The following is a 27,921-nucleotide window of genomic DNA, read 5'->3' as shown; positions in this document are numbered from 1 at the left end:
ATCTAATTATTCAGGAATTAGTAGGCTGTTCCTTATACCTGGAACACCCCACTGATATTTGAGAAATACCACATTAAGTTCTCCAAACCGGACTCAATCTTTTCAGCCAACTCAAGTTGTGCCTGCCTGCTCCTCTATAAGGCCTCCTATTTCTCTGAAGTTCAGCTGTAGTCAGACTCAGTGCCATGCAGTTTCAGCAATTATTTATTGTTTCTCCAGCTGAGGTAACACAAACTCTCGATAGGGACCATGTGTAGTGGCAATCAAAATAGGATCTTTTGCTATTTTTATTTTAGTATAATCAAGTGCCTCTGATTGAATCTTGCCTTTATCAGAGTCTTTACTAAGAATAAAGTACAGAAACAAGAGTTTCTTTAACTAGAAAGAGTATATGTATTTGTACTGTTAATGTGATGAAAGATCTTCCCCACCCATTAATGGGCCTGCCTATCAAGGGGAATTTGATTACAGGAAGATCTGTAGGAACACCCACAGCTTTTGTTAATGAGGCACTGGTTCTCAAGGGTTGGGATGCCTTCTGGCTCTAAAAAAAGGTATAAATATTCCAAGGGTGAGGTTTTACTTTGGGGCTTAGTTTTTGCTACGAAGTTTGAATGCCAGAGGAGGGCAGGACTCTGGGAAGCTGCTAAGGAGTCTCCCCCTTTGAGAACCCAGTTGTTGTGCTTCGCTCTCTGGTAACTATGGTCAGACAGTTGGAATTCAGGCAGAGGAAGCCATGTCTGTTGATCTTTTGATTTCTCTGTATTTTCTTTGAAGTTCAGGGTGTTGACTCCCATGAACTAGGTGAATGATTTATGTGTTTGGTTAAAGGAATGATACATGTGCTTGGTTAAAGGAATGATACATATGCTTGATTAAAATGATTGTTAACCCCTCAAAAGTTGCCTTTCCTTTTATGAATGCAGATCTAAGAACCTGTGATAGGAGGCCCTCCTGTGTATGTTGGGGTGCTTACTGATATACCATGTCAGATGCTTTTTTATTATTCCCCACAGCAACAGGTTGAATACACAGATTTATAGTAGATGCTCAATAAGTATATTAGTTATTTAGTCCCTTTTGCACATCCTATCAGCACCATTAGGGTATAAGTGAGAAAAGAAAAAAGAAAATTCAAAACATTCCACTTTGGTAAGCAGCTTTGGAAACAAGTTTTGTTGGAGGAATTGGCTAAAATGAGAGTGTGAATACATTCATGATGATTCTCTGAGAATTTCATTTACAATTTACTTTATTCTTAGTTAATTAAACTCCTATTCCCACCCAAGGATAAAACCTGAGTTCATTCCAGAAAGATACCACCAAAATATTCTTAGAATTACCTTGTGAAAAGTTAGGTGATACTGCTTGGTTCACTGCAAACATACTGTTTGATCTTGGAGGCGTCTGTAACTGCTGTGGTGGTGGGGGTTGAGCAGCCATAGGTGCAGAATTGTTAGGTAACACTACAACATTAGACTGAGTGACAGCTGTTCCCAAGGCTGTTGGATCAGTCACACAGGTAGCTATCAGGATATTACTGGAATTGCCAAAAGTTGTGCTTGTTGCTGGCATCAACTGTATAAATCCTCCATCTTGAGAAACACTTGGTGTGACGGCTGCTGAAAATGCACTGCAGTCATCATTCTGTATGTTATTTGTTACAGAGTCTTTGGGTTTGAGCACTAAAAGGTTCTGTTCTACCAAGGCTGAGTCTCCTACTTTTTCAGCAGATAAAACAGTATTTGAAGTTTCTTCTGAAGTCAAACATTTAACTAATCCTACATTTTTGACTGGTGATTTTGCTGGAGAAGATAAGATTATAGTAGGCAAGTTTTCTCCAGTGATGCTAGAAACAGCATTGTTTAGTTCCGTATCAGTTGAGACAAATGGGTCATCACTGATGATAATTTTGAGTGAGACTATATTTGATGGATCCACTTCTGCTGTCGAATCTCTAGAATGTTCATATTCACTTCGAGGTTCAGCGTTGATCTCTCCCACTGAAGAACACAGGGATTCTGAAGGAACAGAATGACTGTATTCTGTAGGATTACTCTCAGTGGGTATCATTTCAATTTCTCTACATTCAACACTTTTGCTAGGGGACAAAAGAACAGTACCACTATCTTCTTTTACAGAAGATGATGGCTCTTGTGGTTCCAATGACATTTCCTCTGAGTTGGAGGGCTCTGATGACAAACTTTTATTTTCCAAATGACGTGGGTTCACAAAAGATTGACTACTAGATTGTTTGCTGGAAGTGACAGATTCTTCAAGAGAGCCCTCTATTTTGTGTTGATCAGACAAATTTAAACTTGAACTATGAATGGAACCAGGTAAGACTTTACTTTGGTTTGAAGAATCATCCTGGCATTCAGAAGACTGATGTGATGGAACTGGCAAAATATCATTTGTTTCAATTTTATTCTGCTGAATTTCACTACAATCTGGTGACTTGGAGGTATGAAAAATAGTTTTAAGTTTTACACAATCACCAGGGCTTCCACAAGACTGGCTATTTTGAGGTGTTTTTTCAGTTAATGAAATATCTGGTAAAAAATGGCTTGAATTTTTCCCATGGTTTGTTAAGTTTTCATTGCTTTCTGCCACTCCATCAAGGGAAGCAAATGAAGCCAGAGGCATATCAGACTGATCAGGATGTAGTTCAGGTGTATTTGGGATATTAGACACTGAAGGGTCTTTTGCAATTTCCAAAGACATTTCATTTTCATTGGACAGCTCATTTGTGTACAATTCTGTACACTGTTCACTGCATTCAGGACCAGAATTTCCTCTTTGGTTAAAGTCATTCAAATTAGGCACAGATTCAAAGGTGATTTCAAGGTTACACCTCTGTTCAGGAGCAATACATGAGGGTGCTTTAAATGTTTCTTTCTGTAGGGTAGATCCTATTGGGGCACACTGTTCCTGGGTTTCCTGTTTCTTAAGATGATCATCACCATTGCCATCCTTCAAGGCACATGATGCTTCTTCAGTTTGATAATCTGTACAAAAAGGAGGCTCAACAGAGTGCTCATCTGCAAAATAACAGGTTGGTTTAGAGAATCACAAAAGGTAAAGAGATTCAGATGCTGAGGAGGTTGTCTTCCCTATACACATTACTTTATTAATGAAGTGATCATCTTTGTCTGACCAGTATAAACCTCAAGAAACTTGTTTATTCTAAAAATTTTACGAGTACTTTTCTACCTTTACCAATAATAATTCTAACTTTATCAATTAACAGAGTAAAAGTATTAAAATTCTACCAGGGAAAAACAGGCTATTACTATCTGATATTTGTTCTTGTGTGAAATATTGGCTCTAGTCATATGCAACGTATGTAAGTATGTGTACATGGTACATAATGTAAGATTCAGTATGCTACCAGCCAAATTACACTTTACCTAGCATCAGTTAAGTTTACTAAAGCATAAAACAACATAATGTTTTGCTTTGCTTTTGTTTTTAAAGTTATTAAAACACTTTGCTGGTCAAGAAAAGCTTTAAGTGGCTTTGAGTATTAATGACTGGAAGACTTGCCCCCAGTTATTCAAACACTTGTCTTTTCTCTTATATCTCCACTGTCTAATATGGTTAATTTCCTCTAGTCGTGCTATTTCCTTATGCTGAACTTTTCTATGTCTCTCTTTTCCTCCTTCTCATCTTTAAAATCCTTCTGACTAGCAGGTGAAGCTACTCAAATCATCTAAAACTCTGAGTACCTAAGGAAACTAAAGTGGAAATTTTAATAATCAAGTATTTATTAAAGATCTAATTTATGTGATTTTATACAATTAAAATTATGGATTATGCTCTCTGCCTTCTAAAAGAAATAACACCAATATAGACAAATATGAAAAGTACACATAATAAGCACAATTTAAAAAAACTGGAACATATAAAAAGACCATATTACTTGTATTACACTATTATATGTACTAAAGTTAGGTGCATATTAGGGCTTAGAAAGCAGAACTAAATAAATATTTGGAGGAAAGAAACAGTGTGAATTCTGTATTTAGGATGCACATACAAGGTTGAGCAGTAAATTTTTCTCTGATCTGAGGAAATGTTCTAAAGGAAACAAATAGATAACTAGTCTGAATAAAGGAGGTAAAGAATATAGTAAAAATAGCCTTGTACATTAGGGTAGTGAAGAAATTTATCAGGAAGAATACAGTATAGTAGAAAGAGCAAAAAAAGATTCAGAAAATGGGTTCTAGTTTTGTTTTCCCTATTACTTGTGTGACTTTGCTCAAGCTATTTCATCTAGTTCTGAGCCTTAGTTTCCCATCTGAGTGGATAAGATAATTTCTAGCTAATTTCCTCTAAGTTCCAAAATTCTATGACATGACAATCAGACAAAGGGACTATAAATGGGTGTATTCAGATAAATAAAAGAGAGGGCTGGAACACAGATGAATTCAAGAGAAACCAAACAGTATGAGGCATTCTGACAAGAAGCGTTGACAAAAGAAGAATCTGAACTTAATCCATAACAATCTGGGAAGTCATTATAAGGCTTGAGGGAAGGTGGTATCATTATCAAAACAGAAGATAATTTCTGTGGTGTTGATAAGCTAGGAGTAAGTATTAGATGTATGGGTTCCAAGAGCAGAGAATCTGACTCAATATTGACCAGTATTTCTTACATGCTTACTAGAAGCAAGGCATTGTTTTTAGACTAAGTTTGATAGTGCTACTATAATAAAGACAAGGTTGGCTATGCGAAATACCATAAAGCGATAATGAAAATAAATCTAATTAATATTCAACAAAAATCCAGAAACCAGTGATTTTCAGACAGGAAAAATTATCATGAGAGGCTGGAGGTCAATAATTTCATGCTCAAAAGAATTATTGTGGAACTAGGTACAGTATTTTCCTCTGGAGAAGAGGGTATCACAGGGGCTAAAACATAGTAATTTATTTATACTGTCATTGGTACATAAACTTCTGACTTAAATGACATATAAATAGTGATTTTTAGAAACTGAGAATTTAAATCTCAACGAGAATACTAACAAAGATACTTACTAGATTCCTCGGTTCCAAAAGTGTTTCCAACTGCTAGATTATTTTCCTCTACTAAGACATTCTGATTGGCTTCCAAATGCTGACCAGAAATGCCTTGTGATATACTCTTATTATTCTTTGCTTTACCTTTTCAAAATAGGAAACAATTACACATAACTCAAGCATTCTGATTAAATACACAAATGTAAGAAAGAAAGGAACAATTCATGCTGCTTTAAAACAGAAGCAAATTCAAACTTCAGTTGTGCAGGACATTTTTGTACCCCATTTGGTATGTTACTTTTTTAACCCTCTAGGGTATTTCATGTGAGTACATGGTTTCCCCCAAATGGTAATAATCTTGAGGGAAGAAATAAAAATCTTTTATTGCTTTTGTACAACCTGATCTTGCCTAAAATAAAGGTAGGCAAATGATAGAACTTCAACAAGTACTTGACAAAATTTTCTACAAGTTTAATAAAAAGTTGAGGGAGTTACAATGAACTCCCAGATTAGAGATCATGATTACAACGTACAGTATTTGTTGAAATGGAAGGAAAAGCTTGTTTGAGATGCTTTGAGAAGAGGATACTGACTGCTGGTGTTTCCTAAAGAACTGGAAAAAAAAATTTCATTATTCTAAACAAAAACAAAGCAAAATAGATGAATTAACTGCCTGAAAGGTCTTACCATAATCAAATAGATCAAAAAGAGCCTGGAATGCTGGGTCTGACTCTGTTTGCTCCAAGATATCCTGTATAGCCTCTTCAGACATATGGATTTCACTCTGCAAAAGAATTCAAAATGCAACAGTCACAAGTCTAATGAAAATGAACCTAGCAGTAAAAAAAACCAGTGGCTAGTTCTTATAAAACTCATGTATTCAAAGAACATACAGAATACAATATACCTTAAGAAGAATTACATTGTGTAAGTCTCAACCCGAGCTTAAAAATCAGCAGTAGAACTGACAACACCATTGAGATAGTCTGACAGATACAACATTTATTCAGTGCTTACAAAGTGCCAGACACTATGCTAAGTGCTGGGGATACAAACACATACTTTATTTTACAAGACCATGCTAAGTATCAAACCACTATTAATCATGGTAAGATATGGTATACACACTGAAATAAGATGCTAGCCTTTGAAAGACAGCTTTTTAATCATTACTCTGACACAAATCTTTTTTTTTTTTTAAATGCTCAATTTTAAGAGTCTAGAAATAAGTGTTTCCAAAGTTCTCAATAAACTGGTGTTGGCATTTACACTGTTTTAAAACATTTCCTACCTTTGGGTAATTTTCCAGAGAGGATACTCCTCTCAACTGGTTATTATCTCATGTATGCTAGACAGCTGGAAAATAAATAGACCCTTGTACTTTGTCACAGTGCTTGTACTACTGAGCTCATTTTAACTTCATTTCCATGTATTTATTCCCTTTGCCTCCAATTAGGTACAAAGTTATTTAAGGGTGGACAGCGTTCTCCACAATGCCTAGCTTTGTATCTGGCATAAAATGGGTGCTAAATATATTTGTAATGATGGATGCAGAAGAGGCCTCTCCTCCTGAGGAGAGCATTTATATGTTAAAACAAGTAGATCAGTACTAAAGTCACGTGACACAAAGAAAAAGGTGAGATTTAAAAGCAATAAACGAGTAACCATTCTACATAGTTATTTTCAAGGTGGCTTTAAATAGCTGGTCAAATTCTATTATTTAATCAGTTTCCCTTTTTGATGAGAAAACATACCACTTAGCCTAAATGACCAGTCCTGAAGTAATAATGGGGATAAAATTAAAATTTTAAAAATGTAACTTTACACAATAACCTGGAAGAATTAAGTGCAAAAATAAAAAACTCCACTTATTTTATACTCTGTAAACACCCACACCCACCCACTGTTACATGCCTGAAGTCCCAGGATTTCGTCAATTGAAGCCTCTTGCTCAGCAGGATTGCTATCAGCTTGCTTGGGTACTTGAGCAATGTTGCTGTCACTGCAACACATAAGAAATATTTTAAGCACAGATTTTAGACTGGGTAAGATATGGTTCCATATTTTGATTCCTGTCTCACCTAATCAAGAATTTGTTGATATTTTCTGCAAGTTTCTCTTGCAGAGATTTGTTGCTCAGTATTTTTTCTCTGGCATTTTCAATAACCATTTGCTGCAAAAGAAAATATTAGAAATTATTAAAAGGCAATAGAAGATAAATTTTATGATAATTTAAATGAAATTAGCTGATGTCAACTAAACAGCCAAACTCTAGGATGAGACTCTGAGGTTAATGGTAACTTCTTCCAAATGTATTTCGTTTAGGGAGCAACTCCCCATCAATCTTTCTTCCCATAGAAGACAACCTCCCCTTTATCAGTCACCTATTTTCTCACTGTTTCTCTTAATATCAGACTTTCATTCTATTGTGTGGCAGAAGAAGACATTCTGTTTTCAAAGAAACCAAATCTCATTCTGGATTTTAAAATAATGTACTGTGGGGAAGGAGATGTAATGTGATATAAATACTTAATTCATATTTTAGTATTCAAGGTTGAAATGATGGCCATATAACCTCAAGTGCTTTGCAAAAGTGGATCTCCACAACAGGAAAATAAACTGCTGCTAGAGTTACTTAATAGAGAACTTAGGAATTCTATTATCCTTGTCAATAATTAGGAAATATTAATGTTAGTTAATCTAAGAACTAAGTTAATTAGTTAATCTAAAAACTTTGTGTCACTTGTTTTCAGATTTCTATCCAAATTGTAACAATGGTCATTCATAAAGTTTTTTTAAAAAGACCTAGCATCCATCTCCTAACTAATCATAATGGCTGAAATGATTACCATTGCAAATAAATCTTTAACCATAATTTTAGTAAAGAATATTAAATTTCCAAAAATGTTTTCATTAATAAAGACAGTATTTAATCACATCTTCTAAAAACACTATGTAAGGATTAAAAGGGGAGCTTAATGCACATAAAGCTTTGGAATTATGGTTCACTTACTTTCTCTACCGTAAATGCATTTGGGTCCTGAAAATTTCGAACTGTGGACTGAGGTCCAGAAAATGTGATGTTTTTCCTTTGAGATTCACTGGAATACATGAAAAATACTTGTACTGAGTCTCATTAACATCTTCCTACAAACTTTAACAGAATAAGCAACAACAATAAATTATTATTTTGTTATTATCATTATTATTTCTCTGATGCCTCATTGTAGCTTTTCATGGGTATGGCAGGAAAATACAAGATCAGATATGTCCCTAGAACGGTTTTCAGAGAAGGGGTCCAAGGACAGATTGACAGTATGTTATCTGATGAATAGCTTAGCTGACTTCAGAGAAAGGCCTCTTTATCAGGTTGATCACAGAACAATGAATGTTTTGGTCACAACAGTTCTCAAAGATCATCTCCTAAGTTATAAAAGGACTGTAATTTGCATTGGTAGAGGGGGAGTAGTCACAACAATGAAATCATATATTTTGGAAGGATGTTACAAAGAAATCATAGAAAAAAAGCACTTATCTACCCTTGTCTTCACTGGCATTAGCCTAAGACTATGCATAAGTAGATTTAGGATCACAAAATGATAGCTGGAAGGAGTCTTAGAAAGTATTTAACAACATCTTTTTACAGAAGAGGAAAAAATACTGAGAGATTAAATGAGTGCCCCAAGGTCCCACAGATTTAGTAGTAAGAAGCAGAACAGGTTTTGAGTGCAGGTAATCTCGATTCCAAGACCATCCACTATAATATGTTACTTCCTCCAATAAGGAAGACTGAGGAGGTAGATATAGGGCAATATATCTTTTGAAGTATCCCAAATATGGAATTAAACTCTAGAACCAGACTCTGCATGATCTGATAAAGCAACACGTCAAAACAGTTCTCACGCATGTTTGTGGCCTATCTTAATGTAGAAGAACGTAAACATTTATTAAGTGTCTGCTATTTGCAAAGTGCTAAATACTAGACAAAGCTTAGCTAAAAAAAAACTGTGCCCCCAAGGAGCTTATAGTCTAATAAAATATGTTAAAATATAAAGGTCCTGCACCAGCAGAAGTGGCTGTGACAGAGCAGGATTCAGAGATTCTAAATACGCCTTTACCAAGGTGGGCCATGTATCTGCCAAAACCAACAGAAAAACTTGAAGGTTTAAAACAGATCTATAGGACACATGGAGGGCCCACCAAAGGATTTCAGGTGGCCCTCAAAGAACATAGGGTTGCCACTGCATACTCTCCTATTTGTCACATGACCCCTAGCAACCAACTGTGGTCAGTCTGTTTCTAGTCTAACCTATCTGCAGCCTGAAGAAGTTAACAAGTTGTGCAAGTCTGGTTTATAAAATATAGTCTGTATCTATTAAAGTACCCATTCACACAAAACCCAAATTCATACACTAAGGTGGAAACGTGGCAAAAGAAAGTCCCTGTGTAGTATATTTTTAAAGTTACCTTTTTACTTCCATAAAAACTTCCTAAATATTACTAATAGGGAGTGACATAAATGATCCTTATTTAAAAAGTAATTCAGATTCAGGGACTTGGAGAGGTGGGGACAAGATGGCAGAGAAAATGTAGTGACTCCCAAATTCTCCAAACAAAGTTAAAACAACACCTCAAAATGGAGTGGGAAAATCAACAAAAGTATGGGTTAAACAATATTCTAGCCCAAGAAAACTCACCAGGTTGCCAGGGGTGAGACAGCAGCTCAATCCAATGCACGCTGCACCAGACAAGGCAGCAGCAAGGTCTTGTGCCCTGAATCCCTGCACAAGGTGGCCAAAAGCAAGTGACAAAGCCAGCAGCAGGCCTTGCAATTGACTTAGGGAGCAGTGACTTAGGGAGCTCTCAGACTACAGATGGCAACTGCTCAGGAGACCACAAGGGACCCTTTTGCTGGCACTTCTGCTGCACCATTCACAAACAGTTCCAAGCTGCAATCTGAAGGCAACGAGGAGCACTAGGGAGCAGGGACCCTTGGTCATAGCTCAAGGAGAGAGTACTTGTGATTACTCACATACTAGACTACAGGAGAGGAAAACAGTGGACCATACTTTTCCTTAGATTATGCCACCTTGGAAGAATTGAAAACTTACAGAATTCCATACCTAGCTCTACAAAGCAGCATAACTAAACCACACAAACTTAGAAGAGAACAACATTGTCAGAATGCCTATATGTGAAACCTTAAAGGGGATTATAAACTGGTCTCAAGCTCAAAAAAGTTTTCTTGGAAGAGATCAAAAGATATTATAAAAGTCAAATAAGAAAAAGAGAAGAAAAACTAGGAAAAAAATAAGGCGTATGCAAGAGAGAGTCAACAGCTTGGAAAATGAGGGACAAAAAATTGAATGAAGAAAACAACCCCTTAAAAAAATACAACTGGCAATCTGGAACTATGCCCAAAGGGTTACAAAGATGTGCATACTCTTTGATCCAGCAATATCGCTTCTAGGACTGTATACCCAAGAGATCATAAAAACGGGGAAGGGTCCCACATGTACATAAATATTTATAGCCGCTCTCTTTGTAGTGGCTAAGAACTGGAAATCGAGGGGATGCCCATCAAATGGGGAATAGCTGAACAAATTGTGGTATAAGAATGTAATGGAATACTATTGTGCTGTAAGAAACGATGAACAGGAAGACTTCAGAGAGACCTCAAGGACTTATATGAACTGATGCTGAGTGAAAGCAGCAGAACCAGGAGAACACTGCACACAGTAACAACAACAGTATGTGAGGAATTTTTCTGATAGACTTAGCCCCTCAGAGCAATGCAAAGACCTAAAACACTTGCGGCAAAATGCCATCCACGTTCAGAGAAAGAACTACGGAATTGGAACATAGAATGAAGCAAAATATTTTTTCTTGTGTTATGTTTTGGTTTGTTTTATCTCATGGTTTCCCCCATTTTAATTCCTCTATGCAACATGACTAATGTGAAAATGTGCTTAACAAGAATGTATGAATAGAAACCATATAAGATTGCATGCTGTCTCAGGAGGGAGAGGGAAGGGAGGCGAGGAAATCTTCAGACTTATAGAAGTGATTGTAGAAAACTGAAAACAAACTAATAAAATTTTTTTTTTAATTAGAATTGGAAGCTAATGACTTTATGAGCTATCTAGAATCAAACAAAATCAAAAGAATGTAAAAATATAAGACAATATAAAATACCTCATTGGAAAAACAACTGACATGGAAAATGGATCTATATAATTTAAGAATCACTGGCCTACCTGAAAATCATGATCAAAAAAAGAGTCTAGACAGCATCTTTCAAGAAATTAGCAAGGAAGATTGACTTGATATCCTAGAATCAGAGAGTAAAATAGCCACTGAAGAATCTACCTGATCATTTTCTGAAAAAGATCCCAAAATGAAAATTCCAAGGAACATTATAGCCAAATACCAGAATTATCAAGTCAAGGAGAAAATACTCAAAATAGCCAGAAAGAAGCAATTCAAATATAAAAGAGTCACAATCAGGATTACACATTTAGCAGCTTCTACATTAAAAGACCAGAGGGTTTAGAATATGATATTCTAGAAATCAAAGGAGCTTAGATTATACCTAAGAATCAACTACTCAGCAAAACTGAGCATATTCTTTCAAGGGAAATATGGGACATTTAATGAAAAAGGGGACTTCCAAACTTTTGTGATGAAAAGACCAGAGCTGAACAGAGAATTCTTTCTTCCAATACAAAACTCAAGAGACGCATAAAAAGGTAAACAGAAAAGGAAAAAAAATTCCATGTTATTAAGTAAGGTTCACCTGTTTACATCCTGACATGAGAAGATAATACTTGTTATGCTTGAGAACTGTATTTCTAGTAAGGCAGTTAGAAGAAGTATACATAGACAAAGGGTGTGGGTACAAGTTGACTTTGATGTGATATAAAAAAAAAAAATTAAAGGATAAAAAACAGTATTGTACTGGGAGAAGAAGAAGGGGGAAGGCAGAATAGGGTAAATTACATCACATGAAGAACTGCAAAGCACATATAGAGTTAAAGAAGGGTGGGGGCGTGAGCACTGCTTGAACCTTACTCCCATCAGCTTCAGCTCAAAGAGGAAATAACATACACATCCAGTGGGGTATAGAAATTTATCTTCCTATAGGGAAGTAGGAGGGGAAAGGGAAAGGAGAAAGGAGAAAGGAGGAGGGTAGGTAGAAGGGGCAGAAAAATAGAAGGCAGATGTAAGAGGGGAAGGAGGAAAGAAAAGAGAGTGGGGCTGATGGGAGGGCAGATTGAGGGAGGAAGTGGTAAGAAGCAAAACAATGGTGAGGAGAGACAGGGCAAAAGAAGAGAGAAAAGAATAAATGGGAAAATAGGATGGAGGGAAATACTCAATTAGTAATCAAATATGTGAATTTGAATGGGACAAACTCTCCCATAAAATGGAAGCGGATAGTAGAGTAGATTAAAAACCAGAATCCGACAATATGTTGTCTACAACAAACACTTTGAAGTAGAGATACACACACAGAGTAAAGGTAAAAGGTTGGAGCAGGATTTATCATGTTTCAGCTGAAGTAAAAAAGATAGGGGTAGCAATCCTGATCTCAGACAAAGCAAAAGCAAAAATATATCTAATTAAAAGAAATAAGGAAGGAAACTACATCTTGCTAATAGGTACCATAGACAACAAAGTAATATCAATACTAAATATATATGCACCAAGTGGTATAAGTATCCAAATTCTTAAAGGAGAAGTTAAGTGAGTTACAGGAAGAAACAGACAACAAAACTATACTAGTGGGGGATCTCAACCTCTTCCTCTCAGAACGAGAGAAATCTAACCACAAAATAAACAAGAAAGAAGTTAAGGAGGTGAATAGAATTTTAGTAAAGTTAGATATGATGGACCTGTAAAGAAAACTGAATGGGGACAGAAAGAAATATACCTTTTTGTCAGCACTACATGACACCTATACAAAAATTCCATGTACTAGGGCATAAAAACCTCACAACCCAATGCAGAAAGGTAGAAATATTAAATGCATCCTTTTCAGATCATAATGCAAAAAAAATTACATGTACTAAATAAAGGGCCATGGAAACACTAAAAACTAATTGGAAACTAAATGACCTAATCCTTAAGAATGAATGAGTCAAACAACAAATCATAGAAACAATCAGTAACTTCATCAAAGACAACTATAGTGATGAGACAATATACAAAACTTGTGGAATGCAGCCAAAGCAGTTCTTAGGAGAATTTTATATCTCTCAATGCTTCCATGAATAAAATAGAGAAAGAGGAGCTCAATGAAATTAGGTATGCAACTAAAAAAGCTAGAAAAAAATTAAAAGCTCCAATTAAATATCAAGTTAGAAATTCTGAAAATCAAAGGAGAGATTAATAAAACAAATTAAGAAATTATTGAACTAAAATAAATAAAACTAAAAGTTAGTTTTATGAAAAAGCCAACAAAACAGATAAACCTTTGGTTAATTTGATTTTAAAAAATGAAGAAAACCAAATTACTAGTATCAAAAATGAAAAAGGTGAGTTCACTATCAATAAGGAGGAAATTAAAGCAATAATTAGGACTCCAACTGTAAACATAAATCCAATCTAAGTGAAATGAATGAATATCCACAAAGATATAAATTGTCCAGATTAACTGAAGAGGAGATAAAATATTTAAATAACATCATTTTAGAAAAAGAAACTGAACAAGCCATCGATGAACTCCCTAAGAAAAAAATCTCTGGGGCCAGATGGATTTACCAATGAAACCTACCAAATATTTAAAGAACAATTAATTCTATGTAAACTGTTTGGGAAAACAGGCAAAGAAACAGTCCTCCCAAATTCTTTTTATGACACAAATATGGTGCTGATAACTAAACCTGGAAGAGCCAAAACAGAGAAAGGAAATTATAGACCAATTTCTCTAATGAATATTGAGGCAAAAATTTTAAATACTAGTGAAGAGATTACAGCAATTTATCAATAGGATAATACACTATGAGGGTGAGATTTGTACTAGGAATACAGGGCTGGTTCAATATTAGGAAAAGTATCAGCATAACTGACCATATATCTCAACAGATGCAGAAAAGCTTTTGACAAAATACAGCACCTATTCCTATGAAAAACCTCAGAGAGCATAGGAATAAACAGAGTTTTCCTTACAATGATAAGTAGCATCTATCTAAAACCATCAGCAAGGATTATATGTAATGGGGATAAGATAGAAGACAAGAAGAACGGAGTGAAACAAAGACACCCATTATCACCACTATTACTCAATAGTGTAATATAAATATTAGCTTTAGCAATGAGAAGGAAAAGAAATTGAAGGCATTCGAATAGGCAATGAGGAAGCAAAACTGTCACTCTCTGCAGATGACATGAGGTACACTTAGAAAATCCTAGAGAATCATCTAAAAATTACTTGAAATAATTTACTTTAGTAAAGTTGTAAGATATAAAATAAATCCACATAAATCATAGGCATTTTTATATAATACTAATAAAGCTCAGCAGCAAGAGATAGAAAGAGAATTTTCACTTAAAATAATTACAGACGATACAAAATATTTGAGAGCCTACCTGCCAAAACAAACCCAGGAACTATCTGAACACAGTCACAAAACACTTTGTGTTTTGTAAAAATGTCAGATCTAAACAACTGGAAAAATATCAATTGCTCATGAGTAAGCTGAGCTAATATAACAGAAATGACAATTATACCTAAATTAATTTACTTATTTAGTGCCATTCCAATCAAATTACCAAAAAAAATTATTCTATAGAGCTAGAAAAAATAACAATTCATCTGGAAGAAGAAAAGGTCAAGAATATCAAGGGAATTAATTTAAAAAATGCAAAGGAAGGTAGACTAGCTGTCCCAGTTCTAAAACTATATTATAAAATGGCAATCACCATTATCATTCAGGACCTCAAAGTCTATTCTATAAGTTCTAGCACGTAGTATTAAATCCTAAGACTTTAAGTATAGGGTTGGTAAAACCCAGTTAAGCTTGGAGACTCATCAATAACGGGACTTTTAACCAGTATTTTTTTTTTGTCACAGAATTTCATCAGGATGGTTTCTGTTCTATTGGCAGTACTACCCAAATGAATAGGACTATGGATCCCAGACATATATTTTTTACCCAGCCCTAAGCACATATGTGACATATTTATCATTGTCTTTCGATAAACAGGCCTGAGAAGTTGACTCAGTCCTCCTACTACATTCAGAATACATTTATTTTGGCATAATGTCTCATTTTTATTTCATGTATAAATGCCTCATTGTCAAAAGAAAAGAAGAAAAATAAAAATTACCTTTTTCGTCTTCCAGGGGACATTAAACTAGAATGAATTTTTCGTTCTTGAGGTACAGGAACTACAATATGTAAAGAATCTGTAGCTAGGAAAAAAATACAAAGAACCCCATTCAATATTGCTGAAAGCCATTGAAAATCCAGTAAGGTGAATGATATAAATTTGAGCTTCAAGGATAAATGATACTCTAGAAATATGAAATGTTACTTTTAAGTTTGATTACCTTGAATATTAAGGGATACTACTGGAAATACAGAAATGTAGGAAAGAATGTTGAGTTTCAGTTGGAATAGAAGTATGTAGCCAGACTTACAAGTGAGATGACACATATTTTAAATCAATTTTCTTCATTTCAAACTGGACTTAGGTTTTCTTTACAGAAGGTTCTCCTTAACCAATAGTTCTGTTTCTCTCTCCTTTTTTCTATACTCTATTAAATGGCATATATATTTTTTTTATTTAGAAAAGAACTGAAATGAAGTATTTCACTTAGAAAATTCCAAGGAAAGATCATCAATCATTCTTAGTGGAGAGGAAGCTATAGTACAGCTTCAACTATCCAACAAATTCAACAAGTGTTATTTTGGATAGTTCATCTGCATAACTAATGCTACCTAATTGTACTCATTTGTATCTTCTTCTCTGCTTAACTGCTCTTCATGAAAGGCACTATCAAGAAGAATTATTTTTTTTTTAAATGGACAGGTTACTTTCAATTCTATTTTCATAATATCAAGAGGAAAAACCACAAATTGGTCCCATGATAAGCAGCAAGAAGTAATTTTACAATTTAGGTATTTATATACATAGGATAACGATATCAGAGCTACCTACATCAACTATACGAAACACAATATTGAAACTTACTGGTAATGTTGTCAGGAGGCTGTGAAACAAAAGCAGAATTTGCTCTAAACTGGGTTGTATTTTGACTCATTGGTCTGATGACTTGTGCAGCTGTTAAAGGAGTAGAAGTATATTGTCCTGTCTGGTAAGGCAGAGATAACAACTCTGAGCTGATGGGAACTGCCTGAGATGCAAACTTTCGTTGTCGTTTCATTTCTGCAATTCCACTTCTTGTACGTACTGAAAAGATGAACATTTAAAAAATATAAATGGCAATTCACAAACAATAACCCTAAAACTTAATAAAACAATGGCTCAGGAAATGCAAGAAACATATATTATCTGGCATACTAGATCTGAAGTCATGAGGAAAAAAGCACTTTTGTTTACTCATTTTGTTCTAACACAGAGACAAACAAATGTAATTCTACCCTGTGTGTAATTTAGGTGTGTATTGTAAAATTTTTTTCATATTAACTCTAACCAAACCTTTCATATATTATGAGAATTCAATTAAAATCAATAAATAATTACCCAGTGTGTACTCAACTGTACTCAGTGTGGGTGAGATACAAAGTTCAAGCAACATAATGTCCCCACCATTAAAGGTCCAGTAGGGCAATGTCATATATACACAAAGACTAACACAAAATATTACATCATTTTATCAGAAATGTCCAAGAGGGCTGGAATAAAGAGATGAATACTGACTAAGGACAAAAGTCAACAGAGAAGAGTATGTCATGAGTTTCACTTTAAAGAATAGAGATTCAACAGGTAGAAGAAAAGGGAGGGCATTCTAGATATATGGAAAACATTATGAGCCCAAAGGCTCAGAGGTCACTGAGGGAAAGGTACATAAGGAATTCTGAGTAGTTCTGTTTTATTAGAGGGGAATATTTAAGATAAAGCTGCAAAAGTAGTGTAGTATTGACTTAAGTAGATCCTTCAGTGCCAGTCAAAAGAGTTTCCACTTTACTCAATGGGCAAAAGGGATAAGTCACCTAAGGAGTTTAAGTAAAAGAATAACATGACTAGTTCTATCCATAAGGAAGATAAGTCTAGAAGCAGTGCCAAGGATAATTAGCTCAGGCATACAGTAAAAAAGAGCTTGTATAAAGGTATTAGCAATGGGAATAGGGAAGAGTGTCATGTTGGGAAAACTCATAGGATTGAGAAACTTTTGACTTAAAATTTAAAAAACACTTTAACTTAAAACACCAAAAAATAAAGAACAATTCCACATATACACAGCATAAAACAAAAAAGTGAATTATATAAGAAACCATAAATCTCCATTTCATACTGCTTGTTTATTTAGAAACTTCTGATATTTAAATGTATGGGAGAGTGAAGAATTAAACCTCACCTCACTTATTGTAAATATGGCAAACCGGAAACAAATATTAACATATGTATATGTGTGTCTGTATGTACACATATTTAACATGTTAAATGTTAATATTAAATTCAAAATATTTTATCCATTTTCCTTAGATAACCTGGCTTACTATCCAAGAATAGAAGGTCTATATTGAAAAGAATGACCACATAAACAGTCATAATTAAGAGTGCTCTGCTCAGAACTGGTTTGAACTTACTGTAAAAGCAGAATACGAACCTCTCTGATTAGCAGCAAACCCTGGGGAACTCTGCATGCTCCTACCAAATACAATGAAGTGGTTATCAAAAAATATTTAGCAAGTGTTCCATGTATACATGACATTCTGGTTTAGTTACAGTTAAACTTGAAGTAAAAGTTTGGTCAAAAAGTGACTATATTGGTCTCCTGCATACTCTGTGGAAGGAAATTTGGCAGAATGTATAAAATAAGTTTTAAGTTTAAAAATCAAAGAAGGCAAGGTACAACTGGATCACTTACAGCTTAGACTTACTTTGGGATTTCTAAAAAAGTGTCGTGTAAAATAAATATTCGTAAATAAATTCCTTCCATTATACCATGCTATTCTTTGATGTCTTTGTGGGGGTGAGGGAGAGCAGGTAGTAGGAGAAGTGTGTCAGGGGTTTGGGATTGAAAAGTTGGGTACTGGATATATGACTCTTTGGGGCTTAGTTTCATCTATGGGCTATAGATTCAGAAAACTTGCACTATGGACCCTCACAGAACTGTCCCAAAGGAAAGTGTTTTATGTATATTAAAATGTTACAAAAATGTGATTTATTAAGAAGGGATGCTGCCCAAATGAACTCTGAAATTTTCATGATGATTTACAAATGAAATACTGAAGTGCTAGCATCCACACATAAAAACGAAATCATTTCCCTATTTAATCAAACAAATAGGAGCTGAAATAAACAAAGCCAAGGTGACCTGTATTTTGCAAGGTGGACGTAAAAGACCAAGCAGTTAGCAAATGCAACCTATCCCATTCTAAGAGGTTTACTCCTATAATTCTGTGTGATTTGAAACATGCCATGCACTATAAAGTCATATCTTGTTTGATCAGAAGCTTGTTGTTCTGATATAATAGGAACATTTCTCTAGCTGAAACTGAGTATTTCATTCAGTCTTGACACCAGCCAGACATCATCTTACAGAGGGTCCCCCACTCGTTGTGACTTAGGAAAAGGTGGGTATTTTGGTCTCTGAAGCCAGGTACACAGTAGAGTCCCTTGGAAGAGAGGGTAGGCAGGATACATAGCCACATTTGAAACAACATGGAAGAAGTACACATTTTTAGTTCTAGGAATGGCCTGGATATAAATATAAATGATCTCTACAGATAGTTCCCTATTGCGCTCTGCAGTCAAATGAGAAAGCACTGATTTGAAAGCTAATTTTGTCAGAACTGGCATCCTACTGAGTTTACTTAGGTTTAGTACTCTAGGGACATGGTGCAGTAACTGAGTTTCATGACATATAAGCATCTTATTTACAAAACAATAAAACTTCAAAGGTATCCTTGGGCATATGAAATATTTCTCCACAAAGGTGGAAAGATGATGATGAAATAAAATCAAAGCCTACTTGCCAATCACTCTTTTTCTAAGTTCAAAAAAGGAAAGGTATTCTGGTATAGTGGAAGATGGAGTATTAGGTGATATAATTTTAGCTACCACCTTCCTAGGTCCACGGGTAACTGTGGGAAAGTCTAATTCCTAATGCCTCAATTTTCTCATGTCAAAAAGAAGGTGTTTTGCTAGATCTAAAGTTCATTTCAGCTTTAAAATTTTTTAGTAAATTATAAGGTCATATTTTTTAAACCAATGGTTCAGTGAAAGTCAATAGAATAAACATTTCTAAGTATTAGGATACAAAACCCTCTCTTTGATTCCTCTCCACAAGCTATACTACACGGATCTTGTTAACGATAAGACCAAAACTGTTATTTTTTGCTTTTGAAATTCTTAAGCACTCCATGATCCTATGCTTATGTTACCTGATCTGAGAAAGTGTATGGTCTAATTTCTTCCAAAGAGATGACATCATTGCTGGGACATCATTTGTTGTTTCTAAAATATAGGAGAAACATTCCTCAATTAAGCCTCTAGCAGAAACCCCAATTTTCAGTTTGAATATAAACTCAGTTTTAAAACAAGTACAGAAAATGTTTAGTTCCTATACTGTCTGGTAATACCATTCATGTTGAGAACTCAAAAGAGAAACCAGTTTTAGGGATGATTGCAAAGTTATGATAAATTTAGTTTATGACACACTTAGAGAATGCCCTTCTCCATTAAGCTGTGATGTTTCCAAAAACTAATAAAATTCTCAGCTTATATAAAAGAAATTGTCTTAATTTAATTGGATACTTCATATTATAGGTTTAATATTTTCTGGTCAAAGAAAGCAAAATAAAACAAGCTCTATTTAACATATTTGAACTCTTTTGTGTTTAGAATCTGAACCCTGTCACCTCCCTCCAACCCCTCAAATTGCATAAACATTACAAAAACACCAAAGTAGCCATGATTTTGAAAATAATCATCTAACACTTTAAACAATTTCCTTGTGACATTTACAACCACTACCAATAATATTTGTGCACACTGAATTTATATGAAACTGAATAAATTAACTTCCTCGCCATGACCTAACCACAGGAAAGACTCAAACTTGGGTCTTTCTGACTCTAACTCATCTTCTATCCATTATGCTATGTTGCTTCTCACAATCCCCTTTCGTCCAAATTGGTGAGCACTAAGAAGCAAATTCTGCGTGAATTTGGGGACAAAATAAATAGCTTCTGCCTAAAAATTTCAACCAGGAATAGGAAGGTCACAGGAAACTTAGAAAAAGTATAGCTTTAATTTTGCTTTTAAGATTAAGCTAGAGAAAACTATGCAATACAAAATTTGGGATGAAAATTTTTTTAGAGGAATAAATGTAATTTTTGTTTCCAACTACAGTTATGCTCCAAATATTCCTATAAAGGCAGAATAGGTGAAGAAATGGGATATTAAATAAACTTTTTAAAGAGTAGCAAGTAACATTTACATCCTTTCACTCCCAAATCCCCAAGTTAAAGCAATTCACATTTGGTCACTATTTCTTTATATGTTCTTGTAGCTCTTACTGATAGGCAGTCAGGAAAACATGGGTTCAAGTCCTGATACTGGCATACTAGCTGTGTGATCAAGGGCAAGTTGCTTAACTTATCAGTATTCCAGGCAACCTTCCAGGTATTTTCATGTGAAATTCCTCTGAAAGAAATGGGAATATTTAACCTCAAAGGAGGACTGGGGGAAGGTTGAAGAGTAGAGAGGAAGAGGAGGAGGCTACATGGTTCAAGTACTTAAGAGGCTGTCATTTGAAACAAGAATTGGATTTGTGCTGCTTTTCAAAAAAGGGTAGACTAGGAGTAGTAAATTGCAAAGAAGTAGAGTTGGACCTGATTTAAGGAAAAATTTACTAAGAACTATAGCTATCCAAAAGTGGAATGGGCTGTATTGGGAAGGAGTATAGTTTTCACTGATTGGAGCAGGGGTTCTTAACTTGAGGTCTATGAACTTAAAAAAAATACTTTGATAACTATTTCAAAATAATTGTTTTCCTTTACGATTCTATGGATTTAATTTTATGTATTTAAAAACATAATGGTCCAGAGGCTTCACCAGACTTCCAAAGCAGTCTATGACAAAAAAAGACTAAGAACTCTTAGATTAGAAATGATAATGGGTATGTTGTAGAGAGATTACCAGCCATGAGTTGGATTAGATGGCCTCTGAAGGTTTCTTCCACTTCTTATATCCCATAATCTAGTGATCATAAGAGAGGAGTTACTGGTACACCTTGGTGGAAGGAGTTTTCATACAGGAGTTCCCTGCACCAAAGGGATCACAGGTACAGATTTTTTTTTGAAGAGGTTGGGTTGGAAATTGAGTGACATTTGTACAGCATTTTAAGGCCTGTAAAGTACTTCATATACATTATGCCAGTTGGTCTTCACAACAAGCCTGTGAGCCAAGGTGACATTATCATCTTCCTTTTCCAGATGAGGAAACTTAAGTTTACCAAGCAGTTAAATGACTTGCACAGGTTCCCAAAGTTATTAAGAGCCTAAAGCAGTATTTGAATCCAGGTTTTCTTTACTCCAAGTTTAGTGTTCTTTCCATTGTGTCATTCTGTCTCTTTTTAAAAAAAATATGTCATCGGCATTTAAGAGGAATTGGGACTAGACTTATGATTTCATTGGTATAAGAAACTCCCCAGATAGGACATTACCTAAATTCATGGAGGCTGGCATCTTCTCTATAACATACAGACTTAATTAAAGAGCTGCTGGGAGCCCTGGGTCACACAGCCTATCAAGGAAAAGCCTTGAATACTTCCTGTAATGTCCTGGTGTCCAGGCCTGCTCTCTTCTCACATGAACTTAAATCAGGAGAATCAAATATATCCAAATCTCTTTCCTAAATCTTCCTCATTAGTTTAGGTTCTACAGTTTACTAGAGGACATAAACTGATACTTAGGGCTACTGATGAATGTAAAACCTCAAATTTATACTTTAGGGACCTGGGCTCAAATCTTCTTGGGCTTCTTTACTCCCTGTGGAATCAGTCAATCAAAGTAGACAACCAAATTAAAATTTTCCCATTTTAAATTTTTAAAATCTTAAAAAAAAAAAGTTCAATCAGTAACCTGCTCTAAAATATATAATATCAACTTATGCATCATGCGAAAATTTAATTAAGAATGTCTCTCCATACCTTAACAAAATAAATTACTGCCCCACCTCTAGCAGTTGAAAAAAAAAAAAAAAGAAACAGTTTTTGTTTTTGTTTTTTTGGACCTGATTTATGATTTCACTGGTACAGGAACTTCCAGGAATGAAATTCCTCCATGTGCAACTTATACTTTTAAAGAGCTTCCTGGGGCACTGGAAGGTTGAACAAGTTACTCAGAGTCACAATACAGTTGACGTTTAAGAGTCAAGACTTGATTCAGGTCTTTCTGATTGCAAAGCTAGCTCTCCATCCAATGTGCCAGGAAATGACTTTTAATAAAAACAACACCCCCCCCCCCCAACAGGAAAAGCTCTAAACTTTTTCATTCATTCAGAATTCCTACCTTTTGCTTTCATAGCTACATATTCATTCAAAATTGTCGTCAAATTTTTTCCAAATAAAGACTGAAAAGAAAAAAGAGACTAGTTATTACCATTATTATGACATGGCAGCACTAATAATCTTCCATACTGAAACATTCACTCAGACTATTATATTAAAATGCAGGAAGGCTGGCTACTTTTTGGGGAAAAAAACAAATAAGTGTTAAGGAATAACCAAATCCAATTGAATCTGAAGAGGAAAAAGAGTCCCCTAAGGGCTAAAAATTTTTTGACCAGGGAAAGACTGGTAGGTAAATTATGGTCTGGGAATAAGACTTCTGCAGGGAGGTAGAGATTGAGACAAAACAACTACTCAAAAGCAATACTGGTCCTTTGCCTCCTCGTGCTGGATATTTTGAATTTACCTGCAACTATACCTGGCAGCAAAGGTGATAACAGAAAAGGTGATTTACTTATACAATGCTCTGGACTGGAATGCACTGTCTTTTTTATTTTTCTGGCGAGAGGTGAAGAGGAAACCTAGGTCTTTATAAGTGCCAGAAGATGGAAGGAACAGGAAAGTCCAAGATAAAGAGAAGCCAGTTATGTAGAACAGGAGATTCTAGAAGATACAACAGAATGGGCAGGCAGAGTAAGACCAATCTAATCTAATGGAATCTTAGGAAACACATTTTTATTGCTCTGTCTTATTTTTCGATAGGTACTTTCCAATGCAACTGTAGCCTTTACTTATATCCTTAACATTGTATGTACGATATCTCCCTCCTTTCATAAGCTTTAGCTCTACCTCTCTTCTGTATGTTTTTGGAAGATTTATATTAAAAGTTGTTAAAGCTAAGTTCCTAAGATAAATTATTTGGTTGACTTTGGTGAACCAACAATTTATATACTTGTCTGTGTGCTACATTTTCCAAATATGATCAATATATACTTTAATTCAATATGTTTAATATATTTACACTTTTTTTTCAAATAAAGATATGTGAGAGTGTGGGTCATTGAGTAGAATATACACTTTTGTAGTATATGTGTATAAGAGCCTAAATGTGACTCAGAGGAGTTACTAATCCAGTATAGTGGAAAGAGTAGTGAATCTGGTTTGAATCTAATACTTACTAGTGACTCTGATAAGAAACTTCACCTCTCTGAATCTGATTCTTCATCTGTAAAATAAGGGGTTGGGACAGATGATCTCAAGTTCCCTTCTGGAACTAAATCTATCATCCTATGTTTCTATATAGTTGAAGTGCTTAGATCTATAACAGATGAGTCATCTGATATCTTAGGAAATTTTAGTGTCACCTATTTAATAGACATTAACATGATAGTAAAAAAAAAAGCTGGTCTGGGAATACGTCCCAGTACAAAAGGCATACCTTTTGAAACACACATCAGTTAGACTGGCCATATATGGAAAAAAATCTGATCACAAAAAGCCCAAGAAGCTGTCCTATGTTGCTATGAAGTAGAGCCATCACAAATGTGAGAGCCATAGGGAGGAAAATCATGGAGGAACCATTTTGAAGAAACTTTCTAAAGAATGAGACAGAGACAGAGCTGTAAGTCAAAAGAATACCTAGTTTCCTACTTAGATACATAAGCAGTTATCTTGAACAAACCTTATATAGAAGACTTATCATTGTATGGTGGTAACTCTAGTTTCTCCAAGGTTATGCTTGTAGAGTACAAGGCCTTCTAAGTTTTATCATTCTGAAAAAGCTGTAAGTATGGTACTAGATGTACCCTATTTTCTAAAAACCAGCCAGCTAAGAATGATAAAGTAAGACCTGTCATCAGTAGACTGTTGACTTAATCAATTTTTTGGTCATGACAATCATGAAACAAAAAAGAACACAAAATAGTACACAGTTCTGTTTAATTTTCTTCCACTTTTGAAATAAAAGTGAAAGAAGGATGGGTAAAAAGGGGGCAGAGGGTACTAAAAAAATCAGTTTTTAATCTAGGTATAAACATTAACTTAGTTGTTGGTACTTTAATTGAGACTCTTGTCCAATGACCAAGAAGTGGACATATTAACTGAGGAAGTCATTCACATGAATTTTGACAAGATATCTGTTCACTGAGTATTGCAGTGTTCAAAGAACATATCTGCAAATAACTATGAAAACATTTGTAGCTCATGTACTCAACACTGGCTGTGATAAGAATGTAGAGAAATTTTATGAAGAGATGAAAAAAACCTTTCAAATTAAATTAATATATACTTTGATAACAAAGCAGCACAAGTCACCTAACCTTTCATCGCCAGGTAAAATATAGATCTGGAGGGATCAGGAGTAAGAAAGGAGAGGACAAAGGCTTGCAGAAGACAAGCAAGCTTCCATTTGAAACAAAATTCCTTCTTTGCAATACCAACATCCTTTCTGTGGTATTAACTGAACACCATAGTCTCTAAAAGAATGAAACTGGAGCTTACCAAGTTGTGACACATTACACATAAGAAATTACGTAGGAGAAATCATATAAGGGATAACATCAGACAAATTTATTGTTGGAAAAAAAAGACTGGTTGTCCATGTAGGAAAAATAACATGTAATCAATGGACAGCCTGCATGGTTTACTGATATACACATACATTTCCCTAAGCAGGTTGGGTAGCATACCATGGCAGTTTTTTGGAAAGTCATGGAAGAGAGTAAAACAGATGGTCAGGCATGGAGATTTAACGGTTATCATTTGAGTGATTACCCATATTGATGAGATTACAGAGCTACTGCAGAATTAGACTAAAAAGCAACCAGATGACTTCCGAAAATTAACGCTATAGCTGAATGAAGAAATTTTAAGATAAAACTTATCCTTTAAAATAAGTGTTTTTGTGTTGAATGAACCCCAAACGTTCAAATGACTCACCAGCAAACAGGCTGGAATAAAACCTTCATCTGTACAATGTTCTGCATATTCCTTTAAATTTGAACTTTCTAAAATGAAAGTTTGACAGGTAGAGATGAGGTTTTCTTGTTGTAAATAGCCTAAATAAGAGAAAAAAGGGAAAAAAACCCAACAAACTACATTAGTTACCATAGTCAAATTATACTTTGTCAAAGTCAAAATAAATGAAATAAAGTAAACATTTTAATACTTTCAGATTAACTTTATTTTCATTAAATGCAATATACAGAAATTACAAATAAAATTGTAAAATTAACTAAAAATCCCACAGCATCCAGAGAAAAAGACAAAGTCCTGAAACTAGTAGCTTCTCTGTGGAATATAGCTATAAGCATTATGATGTTTTCCTTTCTAAGTTTAATATAAACTTATTTAATTCAAAAAACAATAAGTTGTCATTGTGTACAGTAAATTATAAACTAGAGAAGATACAAAGTGTACCCAAGACATAGTCTTAATCATAACAGAACTTAAAGTCTAAAAGAATATATATTTTAGAGCCAGAGGGCATCACAACCCTTGTGAACCAGTGCCTCATCAGAAACTTAACAAAAGATGTGGGCCTTCCTACAAATCTTCCCTAATCAAACTCCCCTTAATGGGCAGGCCCATTAACAGATGGAGAAGATCTTTAATCACATTAAAATAATTAACAATACAAATACATACACTATTAAAGAAACTCTTGTTTCTGTACTTGTAGTAAAGACTTTTGGTTGATAAAGGCAAGATTCAGAGGCACTTGATTATACTAAAACAAAAACAGCAAAAGATTCTACTTTGCTTGCCATCACACCTCATCCCCATCTGAAGTAGCCCAATATGGCATCCAGGCAACCTGGCTCTGAAGAGGAGACAAGGCCATATAATTCTAGCAGAACATGGGGCCTAACTCTGGTTTTAGACAATAATAGGATCAGGCAGGGCCTACCTATACCAAAAAAAGGTCATTTTTCCATTTGAGAAGGTAGAGTTGATAATAATTCAATTTAGTTTTTGAGAACACCTAAACCAAATACTTTGGCTCAAGCAATCTGTTCTGAATTGAATTATCTGATTTGATATCTACATTTAAAAAAGAAATAATTTAGTTACTGAATTTCAATAAACAGAAAAAAAATACACAAAACATAAAACATCAGAAGTACCTTGTGTATTTTTGAACAAAGAAAGTCATCCCTATGAAGTATATAAGAATCTCTCATAGTATATGTATAATTTATATCAAAGAATTAGAACAGCAACATTTTCTCTACTCTCAACCCGAATTCAACAAGAATTTTCAAAATCTGGGTTTCATTAATGATTTTTATATCACTATCCCTTTCAAATAACTGCCAGCTCCACCCTACTTCCACAAAACCCTCTTTTGAAACAGAAGTATAGTTAAAGGAAAACAAACCAACATATGCCTAATATTGTACCTATAGTCCCTCATTTGTCAACATTTACTTATAAATTTGCTTACATTTCTTCATTAATGTGTTTTGTAAATAAAAAACAAACCCACATTAAGAAATATGTTTCATTTACATACATGCAAGTGAAATTTGTACCAATAGAGGAAGTTTCCTACACTTATGAAATTAGTCCAGTTAAATCAAGTCCACAAGTATTTATGTGTTTACTACATGCCACTGTCTTTACAAAGTTCAGAGGATACAAAAAAAAGTTAAAAAAAAAAAAAGGCCTGGCTCTCTAGGAAGTCACTGTCTAATTGCGAAGACTACAGGAAAACAACTACACACATGTGCTCTGTGAGTACGTGTGTATATGTGAACTGTGTGCACATACACAAATACAATGTATGTTTGCATGTTTCCATAAATGAGTGTAACAAGATACACAACTCCCACATAAATGCTAAATGTACGTAAGCAACAGAAGATACCACCTACTTCACCTCACAGAAAAATTAAATGAACAAGGAAAACACCAAAGGTACATGCAGGAGGCCACAAATACATAATGAAAACACAACTGGTTACTACAGCTTCTCTTAAGTGGATCTGAACTTGGGGTTGAAAAAAAGGGGCAACATTCCAGCATTCTATCAAATGCTTCCCTCATACCCCCACCCCTGTACTAGCAGTGCCTCCTAACAGTCTGATAATTCTCAAATTACTTCTCCTAGATCTAATTTCCACGTCAGTTGTTTTTCTGTTAAGATATTTCACCTTTTCTTTGATTTTTTTTCCTCTATTCTTTTGACTGTGCTTTTTTTTGGAGGCAACACAAGTTATGACTTGCCCAGCATCAACAGCTAGTATCTG

General features: G+C 34.8%; 1 protein-coding gene across 1 annotated transcript in view; it reads right to left on the bottom strand.

Moving 5' to 3' along the window:
- The window catches only part of NPAT (nuclear protein, coactivator of histone transcription), a 48,194-nt gene that overhangs the window by 11,877 nt on the left and 8,396 nt on the right, over nt 1–27,921 (bottom strand). Inside the window, 12 exon segments of the mRNA XM_072611186.1 lie at nt 1,344–3,041; nt 5,044–5,169; nt 5,713–5,809; nt 6,940–7,027; nt 7,107–7,198; nt 8,039–8,126; nt 15,355–15,439; nt 16,222–16,440; nt 17,822–17,862; nt 19,602–19,674; nt 22,734–22,794; nt 25,610–25,728. Of these exon segments, the coding sequence (XP_072467287.1) occupies nt 1,344–3,041; nt 5,044–5,169; nt 5,713–5,809; nt 6,940–7,027; nt 7,107–7,198; nt 8,039–8,126; nt 15,355–15,439; nt 16,222–16,440; nt 17,822–17,862; nt 19,602–19,674; nt 22,734–22,794; nt 25,610–25,728 (2,787 nt within the window).

Source organism: Notamacropus eugenii, chromosome 5, assembly GCF_028372415.1.
Source record: "Notamacropus eugenii isolate mMacEug1 chromosome 5, mMacEug1.pri_v2, whole genome shotgun sequence".
NCBI classification, from domain to species: Eukaryota; Metazoa; Chordata; class Mammalia; order Diprotodontia; family Macropodidae; genus Notamacropus; species Notamacropus eugenii.
The sequence above is the reverse complement of the archived record's forward strand: the minus strand, read 5'-3'. Positions and strand labels throughout refer to the sequence as shown.